The following is a 13686-nucleotide window of genomic DNA, read 5'->3' on the forward strand; positions in this document are numbered from 1 at the left end:
AGTGCACCAGGACAGACAGAATATCTGGTGTATGCTCAGCTTGAACGGTCCATGCGGTCGCATTTAAGTTATTCCGGGCTTTGCAGAAGAAAACTGAATCTTAGGCAAGGAGAAGCTGTTACTCTATTTCAGCTCACATTGCAGTTTGTGTATTGGTTTAGTGATGTTAAGTTGCCCCACGAAAGCCATATTTAAAAGGAAAAAAAAATCCAAGCACAATTTTTTTTAAGAAAAAGGATAGTTTATTGCACTTATCTGAAAGCACAATGGGGGGGGGACACATGCACAGGTGTGCAGAAATGAAACTAAAGATGGTAAACATTTCAGACGGTTGGATGATACATAATAATAATAATAAAATGGCTTAAAAGGGTTGTAAACACCAGCTAATATTAATGAACAAAGCAAGGTCCCCTATTACAGAGAATACAAACTAGCAAGCCAAGCCGTTATCATTGAGGTCTTTTTTTTATTTTTTAAAAAAGTATAACATTTCAGTACTGTATTGTAGCATGAACATCTGGTTCTCAGGCCAGGAGGAGTGCAAAACAGCCCTGTTTCTACCCTCCAGAAGTTCCCGACTGCGGAGAAGTGTCTTGGATGCCTTTTGACATCTCACTTGCCGATGAAGCTCCCCAAACAGACCATCAAGTGACCTGGGTGAACCTCGGCAGCTGAGTTGGTTACGATCCAGTGGCAAACTAAAAAAAGAAAACTCCGAGGCCGGCTCCATATATAGATGAGGAAGGGATCGAGCAAAACAGATCAGGTCTCAGAGGGAAACAAATATGACCTGCTAGTCACCCTAAACTGAAAGGGAAGAAGCGTAACACTCATTACGCAAGCGCTTGTTGCAAAACAGGTATCCGCGGTGACCGAATGTTAAGTTCTCGATATGCAGAGGTGCTGTGTTCTTGGTTTGCAGTGGTTTCTCCCCAGAAATCTACCACAGGGCAGTTTAAGAAGGAAACAGGCGTGGGAATTGACCTGAGCATTGGGTTCCCAAAGCTTCTCCACACATGCCCCCCCTCCCCCAGTCCCTGCTGTTAAGTTGGCTCAACCACAGGTTCATTAGCAGCTGCTTAAAAACCCCCAAGGGTGCTTCTGTTCCTCAAATAAACATATCCTTGAAACTATAAACTATAAGGGAAGGCTTTCCCATCCAAGCCACTGGAATCAAGCTATCTCCTAGAGTTTTGGGTTAGTTTTCTTTAAAAAAAAACAAAAACAAAACACCTCTCCATGAAATATATCGTATTTTTCTGTGTTTAAGACTAGTTCTGCCCCCCTAAAAATAATGTCAAAAATTAGGGGGCGTCTTATATGCAGATACATCTCTCTCTCTCCCCCCCCCCATTTTCTTAAATCTGAGCCCCCCAAAATAGGGGGCATCTTATACATGGGGGCATCTTATAGACGGAAAAATACGGTAAATTGCAGTGATTAGTCAATTATCAAGCACTTCTGCTGTAAACATCTCAAGTGTAAGACACTGCAAGATATAGCTAATATAGCTTTTTAAAAAAAGAGCATTCTGAAGACAAAACCTAACCAATACCAGAGACTCCCTCATGAGATGCAATTTCTTTATTTTCGTTTTGTTTCGTGATACAAAAGTGGAAATTCAGAGTCTCCTCTGGTTACAGTTCAGTCAGGCTAAGCTTGGATCTCAATGGGCACCCACAGCGCCCCCCCCCCCTTTCATACCACAAGCTTGACTTTCAATGTTCTGTCTAATCCTCTCATGGGTATCTATGAAACAAAAGCCATTAGTGTCCCGGTTTTAGGCATAAGAGGAGCCAATGTCCGCACAAAGCCTGGGATGAACCCAAACTTTTCAGCAAGGCGTGAAATTAGTAACCACAGAGTGAAGGTTCGGTGGAACCCTGGAAGTTACGCTGAAAATGGTCCCAAGAGGTTTTCACCTAAATTGCCAAACTGTGCCTTGCCGAGTTGGCTTTCTACTAAGAGAGGTTCTCTCGTTCTGAAATGTGACCGTCTTCCACACTGCACCCATTTCCCCCTACGCGGTGTAAAAGTACAAGGACATTAAAAAAATGCATTTCTGCTGTTCAGCCTATGTAACAGACGTCCTCCCCAATGTCGCACAGATATTAATTTGCATGCTAGAGCAACATTTGTTTTGCTGCTAACGAGGTTATATCAATAAGTATTTTTAAACGGTACAGCTACGGCTAAGGCTTCTTAAAGCCACGTTGCCCATCTTGCCCAAGAGATGCAGAAACAAGGACACCTCACCAGACAGTTTGGGGGATATTCGACAAAGTCAGTGTTTTATATATCAAAGTGCTAATTGTTGTCAAGCGCTGGCCCAACACTCCAACGTGCAAGTCCATGTTGTTATAGCGCTCCAGGTCCTTGGGGGCCTCATATTACCTCCCATTCGTCCTCATCTGAGTGAAACGACATGGAAGCGTCGCTGTGTTTCTGCAACGTGTGAGAATGGCGGAAGGTCTTTGTGAGGCGCTGAAGGAGGCAGCCGGAAGGACCGACCGCCCACAGTTCATCTAGAGGAGTAGCTGGGGAAAGGAAAAATTGCCAGGTTCAATTTCAGCAGGCCAACAGACAGGCTGTTAGGTAAGGAGCCCAGCCCAGCCCGTACTACAACTCCCAGAAGCATTGCCTGCTTTGCATTGCTGTGTCTCCTGTGCTAAATAAAGATCCCGTTTGAAGCCTAACAGGTTCAACGGTTCAGCTGAAGGCAGGATGGGGTGGGGAGTTGTTTGACAATATCGCTGCAACTATTCCTACTTACCATATTTTTCGCTCCACAGGACGCACCTGAACATAAGATGCACCGAGTTTTTAGAGGAAAGGGGGAAAGCCCCATTTCTTTGAGGATCAGCTCAACGTTGAGCAGCTTCTTTTGCAAAGGGGGAAAAGCCTCATTTGGGGGGGGGGGATCAGCTCACAGTTGTGCAGCTTCTTTTGCAAAGGGAAAAGCTCTGTTTTTTGAGGATCAGCTCACAGTTGTGCAGCTTCTTTTGCAAAGGGAAAAGCTCTGTTTTTTTGAGGATCAGCTCACAGTTGAGCAGCTTCTTTTGCAAAGAGGAAAAGCCTCATTTGGGGGGATCAGCTCACAGTTGTGCAGCTTCTTTTGCAAAGGGGAAAGCTCTGTTTTTTTGAGGATCAGCTCACAGTTGAGCAGCTTCTTTTGCAAAGAGGAAAAGCCCCATTTTTATGGGGCTCAACTCACTGTTCTGCAGCTTCTTTAGGAAAGGAAAGGGAACTGTTTCTACAGTTTTCAGACAGATAATCTAATCAGCCAGTCACATGTCGCTGGGGAAACAAACAGCCTCCTCTGCAGAACATTCAATAATGGAGGCCTGGGCAAGAGGGCAGGGCGGAAAGGGAGCCTTATCTCTCTCCAGATTGCTTGCTGATCAGCTGTTCAGCAGCTTCCTTTCAACACCCCCTTCTCTCTTTGTAAAAAAACCAACCACAATCTGTTTTTAGCCCCTGGGCAATTCAGCTCCAGGGACCACCATTCGCTCCATAAGACGCACAGACATTTCCCCATACTTTTTAGGAGGAAAAAAATGCATCTTATGCAGCGAAAAATATGGTAAATGCCACATGAAGGATGGGCCAAAACAGAGCTGATTCAACTGCCCACAAGAAGTGAGCGCCTACCACCTGGTTTTTAATCACGTATGTGTGGCAAGCACACTGAAGAAAGCAGTGCCCAAAGAGACATTAGATGCATAACCACTTATGAGCCGGGTGCCAGACTCTAGGTCAACTCCTTTCCACCTACTCTCTAGTAAGCTCTCCGCAAGGCTTTCTGTGGAAACCCTGTACTGTCGTACCTTGAAAGTCAAATGGAATCCGTTCTGGAAGTCCATTCGTCTTCCAAAATGTTTGGAAACCAAAGTGCGGCTTCCAATTGGCTGCTGGAAGCTCCTGCAGCCAATCGGAAGCCACAGAAGCCCTGTCAGACGTTCGGCTTCCAAAAATAGTTCGCAAACCAGAACAGTCATTTGCGGCATCTGGGAGCCAAAATGTTCAAGAACTAAGCTGGTCGAAAACCAAGGTATGTCTGTATTCATCCAATGTTCTCTTTAAGAAGAGCACATTCAACACTTTGAAAACAACAACATAGAATTGTAGAGTTGAAAAGAAGGACCCTGAGGGTAATCTACGCCAACCCCCTGCAATGCAGGAATCTTTTGCCCAACACGGGGCTTGAACCCATGACCCCGAAATGAAGAGTTGCACGCTCCACCCACTGAGTGATCCAGCTATTAATTCTGCTCCTGCTCAGACCAGCATGCTTCATGTTTCAAGTACTGGATGCAATTCCCACTACAAGCTCCGCAAGACCACGAGAGCATGTATATATATAAAAAGAGAATGAAACACCACTCACCTGTCAAACAAGAAACATTCCCTGGAATCTTCTTCCAGTAATCTCCTGCGGGGTTTTTATCTGTGATGCCGTACCGACGTGCTATGTCGCCATTCGGACAACGTGCCCAAACAGTCCTTGTACTTATCGCCAGCTGGCATGCCTGAAGCCCTGAAGCCAAAGGAGAAGTTTGGTCAAAGTATTGAGAAGCGAACACAAAAGCAAAATACAGTGTCAGTAAAGGGAAACGCAAAAAGAAAGCGGTGAGGAGGAGGAAAAGCAACACACCACTTCTCCCTTTTCCCCTGCTTCTAATTTCATGGGGGAAAGGGACGTTACATATTTCCCAACGGCATTTCAAAAGCAACCAAATGATGAACGTAAAATATTCTCACCTGGAACCTGTTCCCAATCTGTGCCCACAGGCATCTCCTCTGTAATCCCCGTGCGAACATGGACGTTCCATTTATTGTCGATTGCCCACAGGCTCTGATCGTTGGGACTTGAGAACACACTGACCAAGTTGACTCCAACTGGCTGCAAAAGATAATTCAACGGTCAATGTCATCCTCTGCCGTTTGATACAGACCCTCTCTAATGGATCGGCACTGACTGAGAGGCGGGAAATTAAATTAAAGATGAACCGCTGGAAGGAGTGAAGAGAAAGTGCTGAATGCATATTGGCAGTCAAAAGAGCTTCAGGAAACGTAGCATTGTTATTATTATTTATTGCAGAAAGGAAACTCAAAGCAAATTACGATAGATAACATTCCATTTGATCGCCTCTGGGAAGGCAAAAAATCACCCGTAAAATGCAGGCTCAATATCACTTTCTCCAAAAACCCAAAGTAACTAATGATATTTATATAACGCTTCTGTTTTAAAATCTGAACTCGGTGCCAAATTTCCGCCAAGTGTAACAGGAAGCAAATCTGTCATGGAAAGAGAAATATGGTAGGCGAGAGACTCCGTGGCATACTGTTCTTCCACAGAGATTCTCTTCTCTCCATCTCTCTCTCTCTCTCTCTCTGACACACACACACACATTTCATTTTTCATGACTGCATCCTCCAGAAGTTTCTCATCGTGTTTCAATTTAAGTATCAAATAATGCAGAACATGTCCGAAAATGATACACGCGCACAAGGCCTTGCTATTTGCATTGTCAATGCCTTTTGCTTCTTTCAGCTCCCAATATTTCTACATTATAGAACACACAGGCATTGTGCTCTGGAGTAAAAAGCTGCCTATCTGAATTATTGCCATTCTGAGCAATTCAATCTACACTCTATATCTTAGCTGTCAGGAAACCCCCCTCGCCCAGGCAGGTAGCGTTCCCGGGGCTTTTGCGATACAGGGAACCACCATCCCCAGTACGCAGTTCGTCGTCTTCCTCAAGCGGAGGAAGCGACTGATCCTCTAGTGGGGAGGGGGAGATGGAAGCAGGAAGTCGGGGCAGGGGCTGTGGCAACGTCGGAGAGCCTCAGCACCAAGCAGGAAGTGGGGGACAGGGACCTTTTCCCGCGCCCCGTTTTCGCAGGGAGGAAGGACGTGGAAGGGGGAGGCGGGGGTTCAGGATCCCGCGCCTCTTATGTTGGACTAAAAGCTAGAAACGGACAGTCCCGGACTCTGCAGAGGGATGAGCTGGACGTCTTTTCTGTAACTCCACTGTAAATAGCTGCACAATAAAGAACTTAGTTTGTAGACGTTTGGAGTCAGCCTGTTTCCTCAGGAGCAACCACTGAGAGTCCTTACATTAGCCTTTAGCAAAGTTATGGCTACCAGGAGAATGGACTTTGAGTGTATTAGGAGCCAAGGAAGCTCATCCCCTTTCCAGTCAGAATCTGGTCACAGCGATTGGGATGAAAAACTCTCCTCCAGCTCAAACTGGCAAGTGGCCCAAAGACCCCTTCCCCTGTACTGTGTCATCTGAACTACAAGATCAGTGCGCAACTAAGTTTCTGGGTGTGTGATCTCTGTCTCTCTTTGCACAGCCACGACGACAGCAGCAGCGTGCGAGTCATCCTGAATTCTGCCCTTAGAATCATAGAATCATAGAGTTGGAAGAGACCACAAGGCCCATCCAGTCCAACCCCCTGCCAAGCAGGAAACACCATCAAAGCATTCTTGACAGATGGCTGTCAAGCCTCCGCTTAAAGACCTCCAAAGAAAGAGACTCCACCATACTCCTTGCCCTAGGAAACCCTCCCAAGGCAACATCAGGCTTTCAGCCCGAGGGCCCCATGCCCTAATAGGGAACCCTCCTGGGGCTACATGCCGACGCAGGTGGCGCTGGGGGAAATGAGAAGGGGGTGGGTGATGAAGGGAGATTATTACCTTTGTACAAGAGGGTGGTGCTCTGGGTTAAACCACAGAGCCTAGGGCTTGCTGATCAGAAGGTCGGCGGTTCGAATCCCCATGACGGGGTGAGCTCCCGTTGCTCGGTACCTGCTCCTGCCAACCTAGCAGTTCGAAAGCACGTCAAAGTGCAAGTAGATAAATAGGTACTGCTCCAGTGTGAAGGTAAACGGTGTTTCTGTGCGCTGCTCTGGTTCACCAGAAACGACTTAGTCATGCTGGCCACATGACCCAAAAGCTGTACGCCGGCTTCCTCGGGCAATAAAGCGAGATGAGCGCAGCGACCCCAGAGTCGTCCGCGACTGGACCTAATGGTCAGGGGTCCCTTTACCTTTACAAGAGGCTAAATTCCAGACACCCAAAAGCCTGAGGTTTCTACCAACTTATGCAAAAAGTCCTTTCTCCAGCCTCTACCCAGGAGAGCAAGAAACATTATTTGCAGTCCAAGGACACATTACAACCAGGTAAAAACATTGAAGGTGGGAGCAGAGCAGAAGTAATGAGGGGCATGGCCTGGGGAGAGGCTGTGGCTTATGGAGAGTGCCAAGGGCCAGATTGAGAGCTTGCAGGGCCGCATTCAGCCTCTGGCTCTCCACCCTGGTTTTAGCTATCAATGAGGTTTAAATGTTTGGATGACTATGCACTGGGGATGGGGTGGAAGACAGGTGTCAGGCTGTTCTTGGCCCTGCGTTATGATGTCTGGGTCCTGAACACAGGCTGTTGATCTAGCACACCATGCTCTGGTCTACAGATGACGACAAAAAAGGGGGGTGGAATTACCCTGGTCTCTAAAAAAAGCAAACATTTATAAATGAAGCCTGTGCTGTTGAATCGTGAGAAGGATCGCTGTGTGTGACGACGACGGCTACTGCAAATGTCACCGATGCCAACTTACTTTAAGGGCCACTTGAGCACTGCAGGTGAAACGTTAGCCAGCTCTTCAAAGTTTTTGAAGTTACCAGTATCTTATGCAGAACACATCATTTCTTATCACTTCGCAGCACACACAGTAAGCTGGACAGGCAGATAGCAAGCACGCTGCTGCACAGAGGGAGTCGAGCAGGGCAATTTCGTATGGGGCTCTTCAGAGTCCCACACCCACACGATGTCTCCCAGTCTTGTGTAGCTGCATGGTTGAGTATGAACTGTGAAATGCCCTCCGAACACCAACAGAAACAATAACAAACACGAAGGAATAGCTGTTGGGTATTGCAAGGGGTCTTTTACTCATTAGCAGCCAACTTAGATTTTTCTTTATGGGTCAAACACAGTGTGTCCCCCCCCCCCACCTTCAAATCACATCCTCCCTACATGCATTTCAGCCAGTAATATGGAGTGCGAGCCAGGCTCTTTTTTAAAACCCAAGGCTGAATTTTAAAACACTCCGGTTACGCGGTTGCTGAATCTTAGCCCTGCAGCAAAGTCAAGTACGTGCCGCTCTTTGCCAATGGTTTAGGCATCTGGCGAACTAGGCTTTAGTTCGCAAAAGGCACAAAAAACCTGCTAGCTTTTAAATGTACCACATGCTGTTGCTTAGTCTATAAACCTATTGCATTTATGAAAAAAAATACTTGTATATTGCATCATTAAAAATATCAAAGCGGTTCACAAGCATCACACACACACACACACACACAACCACGTACAAAGTTTAAGGTAGCGGATCATCAGCTAACTATTACAGGAAATATTTTCTTCATTGTCTGCGTAAGCCTGGCGGGACAGAAAATGTTCCCCTGCAAATATTTGAAAGTTAAGGCAGAAGACACCTGCTGAATCTCTGCTGGACGAGCATCCCATAGGACTGGGCCGATGAGACTAAAGGCTGTTTTGTGGTGTCAAACAAGCCTCATCAACTTGGAGGATATAGGGTGTTCCACCTATGCAAGCATTGCAGATGATGATGATGATGATGATGATGATGATGATTAAATGTGTGCCCCAGTGGCACAATGGGTCAGTGCATCTGGCTACTAACCAGAAAGTTGGTGCTTCGAGTCCACCTAGGGATGGCTGTGGGCAGGATTCCTGCATTGCAGGGGGTTGGACTAGAAGACCCTTGGGTGTCCCTTCCAACTCTACAATTCTATGGTTCTATGTATACCACCCTTTGTTCGAAAAACACAGGGCGGTTTGCAACAGAAAAATACAAACTGAGATTACAAAATATATAATATAGGAACACCCGCCACCCCACACTGTTCTGGGCGATCCTTCCACACATCCCTAGGAAATTTCAGGGCATGCATGGGGGGCAGGAGAAGGTAAAGAAGCCCTGTTGTGCAATCAGATGTCTTTGCACATGGCAAATCCTGCCCTTAAGTGTTCAGAAACAGTACTTTTATTACTCCAAACTCGGGATAATTATTTAGAAATCCTTTCCAGCCTTCAATAAGCCATTCAGTTATTCGTTCACTCATTCACAACACACATGTTGTGAAAAGAAGACTGAAAGATAAAATGGAAGTGAGCAAAAAAGAGAGAAAGAAATAAGGAATGAAAAAGCAGGCAAATAGGGGTGGCACCGGCAAGATGAGCTAGCCCTTCATCCAAAGGCTTTTTGTCTCAAAGTGACCACCAAACAGGGGCTACATTGGGAATCACTGGAGGCAGGATGCGTGAACAGGGCCCATCGCTGACCTTTATCCTGCAATCTCATTTTACAAGCTTCATTCCCAAAAGTACAACCGGGCGCCTGGAGGAAAATTTAGTGCTGCAAGTTTGAACATGTGCTTAGGCAGACACATGGGTGCCCTCTTAAAACCCATAAACAGATCCACACTCTGCTCTGCTGCATGCGCCTTCTCCTGTGCCCACTCCACTCTATTAAAACAGTATTTTTTAAAAGCCCATATATTCCTTGACTTAAAGGCAATTATTATTATTTATTGAAAGTATTTTCACCCTGCTCTTCAGCTGGAAAGGTCTCTGGAAAGGGGTTACAACAATCAATAATAAGATGATGGCTCAGTCGGTAGAGCAAAGACTCTTAATTTTTCAGGGTTGTGGGTTCGAGCCCCATGCTCGGCAAAAGATTCCTGCATTGCAGGGGGTTGGACTAGATGTCCCTCGGGGGTCCCTTCCAAATCTACAATTCTGTGATTCAATGCTCCTTGTTCAATACAGAAGACATGGCACAAAAGGAGAAAGTGACTGGGAGGGAGGAGGGGAAAACAGCCAACACCCAGGCACTCCTGCTTTCCGGCAAGGAAGAACAAAGCAAGCTCTCTGCAGCTGCTCCCTTTCTGACCAATGGATGGGGCTAGGTCCACCTTCCTACAGTAAGAGTAAGAGCTGTTCAGCAGTGGAATTTGCTGCCAAGGAGTGTGGTGGAGTCTCCTTCTTTGGAGGTCTTTAAGCGGAGGCTTGACAGCCATCTGTCAGGAATGCTTTGATGGTGTTTCCTGCTTGGCAGGGGGTTGGACTGGATGGCCCTTGTGGTCTCTTCCAACTCTATGATTCCCATTGCTATGATGTTCTTCCTGGGAGAAACCTCTTTGTGGCTGTTGTGTGCAGTGGTAGAAAGCCGAGCATGCTTCCCTTCAGCTCTGCATCCCCGGGGATGATTTTGGCACCCATCTGCAAACTGCACTCACGTGTCCAGTTAACCAGAGAGACCTGTGCGTGGTCTGAAGCACCCTGCATAGCTGCAAAGATGAGCATGTCTGAGCATGCCCAGTTTCTGAACAGAAGACTTCTGGAGAACCATGTGCACAATGATCTTCATGATGAGGCGTAATGAAGGGGCAGGGCACATGTCTATTGCAGGGACACTGGAGGCCAGTCTTTATAGGAGACCAGTATTGCCTCCTTTCACTGGCAGCAAGCAGCTCTTCAGGTTCTCAACAGATAGAGCAATTATCTCATCACCTGCTACCTGATCCTTTTAATGGATACTGAACCTGGGACCTTATGCATGTGCCGCTTGTAATCTCTATGCCACCAAGTCCTCCATTGATTTGTTAGGATCCTGCCTTATAGCCACATTGGGTGGGTGTGTTGTGGGAGATCCCCAAACAGGATGTCCCTTAACAATAAAAAAATAGATCAAAGCAGCTGTAGCTGAGATTCAGATCAGCACTGCAGTGCTGCAGGAAGGAAGACATTAGCCTTTTGCTCCCACGTCCAAGCTATTATTTGCCCAATGTTGCAAAATATGCAGCTACCCACAAGCAGGGCCAGATTTAGGTTTCATGAGGCCCTAAGCTACTGAAGGTAATGGGGCCCTTTATATGTCCAGCTGTCCTTTGTCAACAACAAATTGTCGCTGTTTTTTGTGTTGAATATATGCTGTATGGTAATTTGTGGACCTAATAGGTATTTAAAGTCATTTGCACATAACAAAATGTATTTTTTTCAAAGTAATTTGTTTTTTATCTTATATTTTGGAAATGTACATCGTGGTTTTTTCCCTTTAATTTTTTTGGGGGGCCCCAAGAGTGGGGCCCTATAGCTTGTTTAGCTTATACGTAAATCCGGCACTGCCCACAAGGCAAAGGGAATTGTGTGTGTGCATATGTGAGAGATTTCATTTTGTGAGAGATTTCATTCTGATAATGAGTGCAAGGATTAGGGGAGCGGGGAGAGAGAGGAACATTGAAACCTGCCTGGCAAATCTGAAGTACCCCCATAGCTCCTTTGATCTTTTAAAAATAACCTGGGGGATCCCTTCACAGACCTCCCCCATCCCACCAATCCATTACAGTTTTAACATTTAGATTCATTATAGCAGGACTAGCTAACAGGTGGCTCTCCAAACACTGCTAAACAACAACTCCCATAAGCCAATGTCCAGGGATGAAAGGAGTTGTAGTGCACCAACATTTCTGGGGTGTGTGTGGGTGTGTTATATTAGTTATCACTATGTTATGCTCTGCTGTTGTTGTTCATTGTTGTTTAGTTGTTTAGTCGTGTCTGACTCTTTGTGACCCCATGGACCAGAGCATGCCAGGCACTTCTGTCTTCCGCTGCCTCCCGCAGTGGATGTTACGCTCCAACAGTTCAATATTCATGTTATTACTCCATATTCAATATTCATGTTATTACTCCTCAAATTTTTATTGTACTCCTTTCTAGAGAGGGTGCTTCCATCCCATCTCTTTTGCATCGTCACAGCAACCTTGCGAGGCGGGCTGGGCAAGAAAGATAGCGACAGGATCAAATTTATGCTTGCAAATATGGCTGTTTTGGTACAGGGTGAGGTGCTAAAATACTGTCAAGTGTCTACTCTAGTAGGTACTTGTCAGGGAACTGTCCCCGGCTCAGCGCAGGGTGGTGGAAGGGCTCTCGGGATACTAAAGAGAGCCTCAGCCCTACCTGACCAGTAGCACCTCCTCATCCAGCGGAGGGAACGGCGAGGTCTCCAGTGGGGAGGGGCAGGCAGCTCAGAGGCTGGAGAGCCGAGGCTCTGGGGATGTTGGAGAGACCCTGCACTCCTCTCGCTCAGCGGGCAAGGAGGGAGACACGCTATTTCTGTCGCCCCAAGTACACAGAGGGGTGAAACGAAAAGAGGGGAGGCGGAGATTTCGTATGCCGAAACTCTTATGTTGGGGTCAGAACCGGAAGGGGCCACTCCCGGATTCTGCAGGCGGTTGATACAGACATGATCTTTTTAGCTCTGCACTGTACATAGTATGCACAATAAAACTACTAAAGAAACGGCTGGAGTTTTGCCTGGTTTCTCATGAGCAACCATCCAAGGACCTTACAGTACTGATGTGGTGTTTCATCATCAGAGTCACGGCACAGAATTCCCCAATGCCTTAAGAAACTCCGAATGCAAGAGGCCCACATGAGTTAGCTTGCTCACTCACACTCCACTTTAGTTGAGCATCTCTCCTGGATTCCCTTTCAAGCTGCTGCAGTTTATTTACAGCAGTGTTTACATTCCCTGTGTCATCTGAGATAAAGATCAAGATCACCTGAGAATTGGAAAGAGTGGATCATCCATCAGCTGTTCCCTTTTCCGTTTCTCTTACTTGAGCCAACACCTCCCGCCTCCTGCCCTTGAGACATAGCAGAAAACTAAAAAAGCTATGAAAAACATATTCCAACACCAAAATTAGAATAAGCCACTTATCCTGCAGAAAAAAGGCAAGACATGTTTTATTAAGTATTCTTGCCTCTCTTTCTTTAAAGCCAAAGTCAGTCTTAGCTTTAAGCAGGACAAAGCAAGAGAAGCTAATTGTGAATTAAGATGTTTATTATTTCCTTTTTACCATCATGGGAAGTAATATTTAGATTTGTTGGCTAGGCACCAAAATGCAGTGGGCTTTCTTTCTATGCAAGTCGCCTTCATGTCTAAGGCAATGCATAAAACAACAACAACAACAACAACAACAGATATCCACATGAGCCCTTGCTAAAACAGGGATGAGTCATTGGAGAACACTTTCACAGATGCAGGTCTCTCTCTTGCCATACTAAACAGTGCACATTTTCTGACTTAAGCACAGCACTGAAAGACAAGCCCCCCCCCCCCCCCGAAATGATCGGATGCAAAGATAAATCAATCTAAGGATCAAAACAAAATACAATAAAAAATTCTTTCCAGTAGCACCTTAGAGACCAACTAAGTTTGTTCTTGGTATGAGCTTTCATGTGCATGCACAATTCTTCAGTTACAATCTAAGGATGTTCATGGAAGGAAAGTCTCCAGGAGACCCTCTCCCACCATCCCACCTGGAGGGGCTCTGAGGGAGGGATCCACGTAGCTGCAGGAATTGGAAACCCTCCTTCTGCAAACTTCCCTCAGGTTAAACTCAGAACCCAAGCCCATAAAAGTGAAGAAATATATTCAAAAACTTGAAACGGCCGTATCATGGAAGCATCATTAGACACCTTTAGGCGCCAGGCGAAAACGTTCCTCTTCAACCAGGCTTTTGGCTGATTGACATTCAATGCCCTTTTAAATGTGTTCGGGGGGGGGGGTTATTGGGTTTGATTCTGTTCTTATTTTT

The 13686-nt window shown here is 46.1% G+C and overlaps 1 protein-coding gene across 2 annotated transcripts in view; it reads right to left on the reverse strand.

The window, feature by feature from the left end:
* Positions 1 to 1572: 1572 nt before the first annotated feature.
* Positions 1573 to 13686, reverse strand: part of TECPR2 (tectonin beta-propeller repeat containing 2) — a 55214-nt gene continuing 43100 nt past the window's right edge. For both annotated transcript variants that reach the window (XM_033139337.1, XM_033139346.1), the window contains 3 exons: positions 4765 to 4906; positions 4391 to 4540; positions 1573 to 2540 (listed from right to left, as the gene is read on the reverse strand). In XM_033139337.1, coding sequence (XP_032995228.1) covers positions 2389 to 2540; positions 4391 to 4540; positions 4765 to 4906 — 444 coding nt within the window. In that variant the 3' untranslated portion in view covers positions 1573 to 2388. The remainder of the gene's footprint in view (positions 2541 to 4390; positions 4541 to 4764; positions 4907 to 13686) is intronic.

Source organism: Lacerta agilis, chromosome 1, assembly GCF_009819535.1.
Source record: "Lacerta agilis isolate rLacAgi1 chromosome 1, rLacAgi1.pri, whole genome shotgun sequence".
NCBI lineage: Eukaryota > Metazoa > Chordata > Lepidosauria > Squamata > Lacertidae > Lacerta > Lacerta agilis.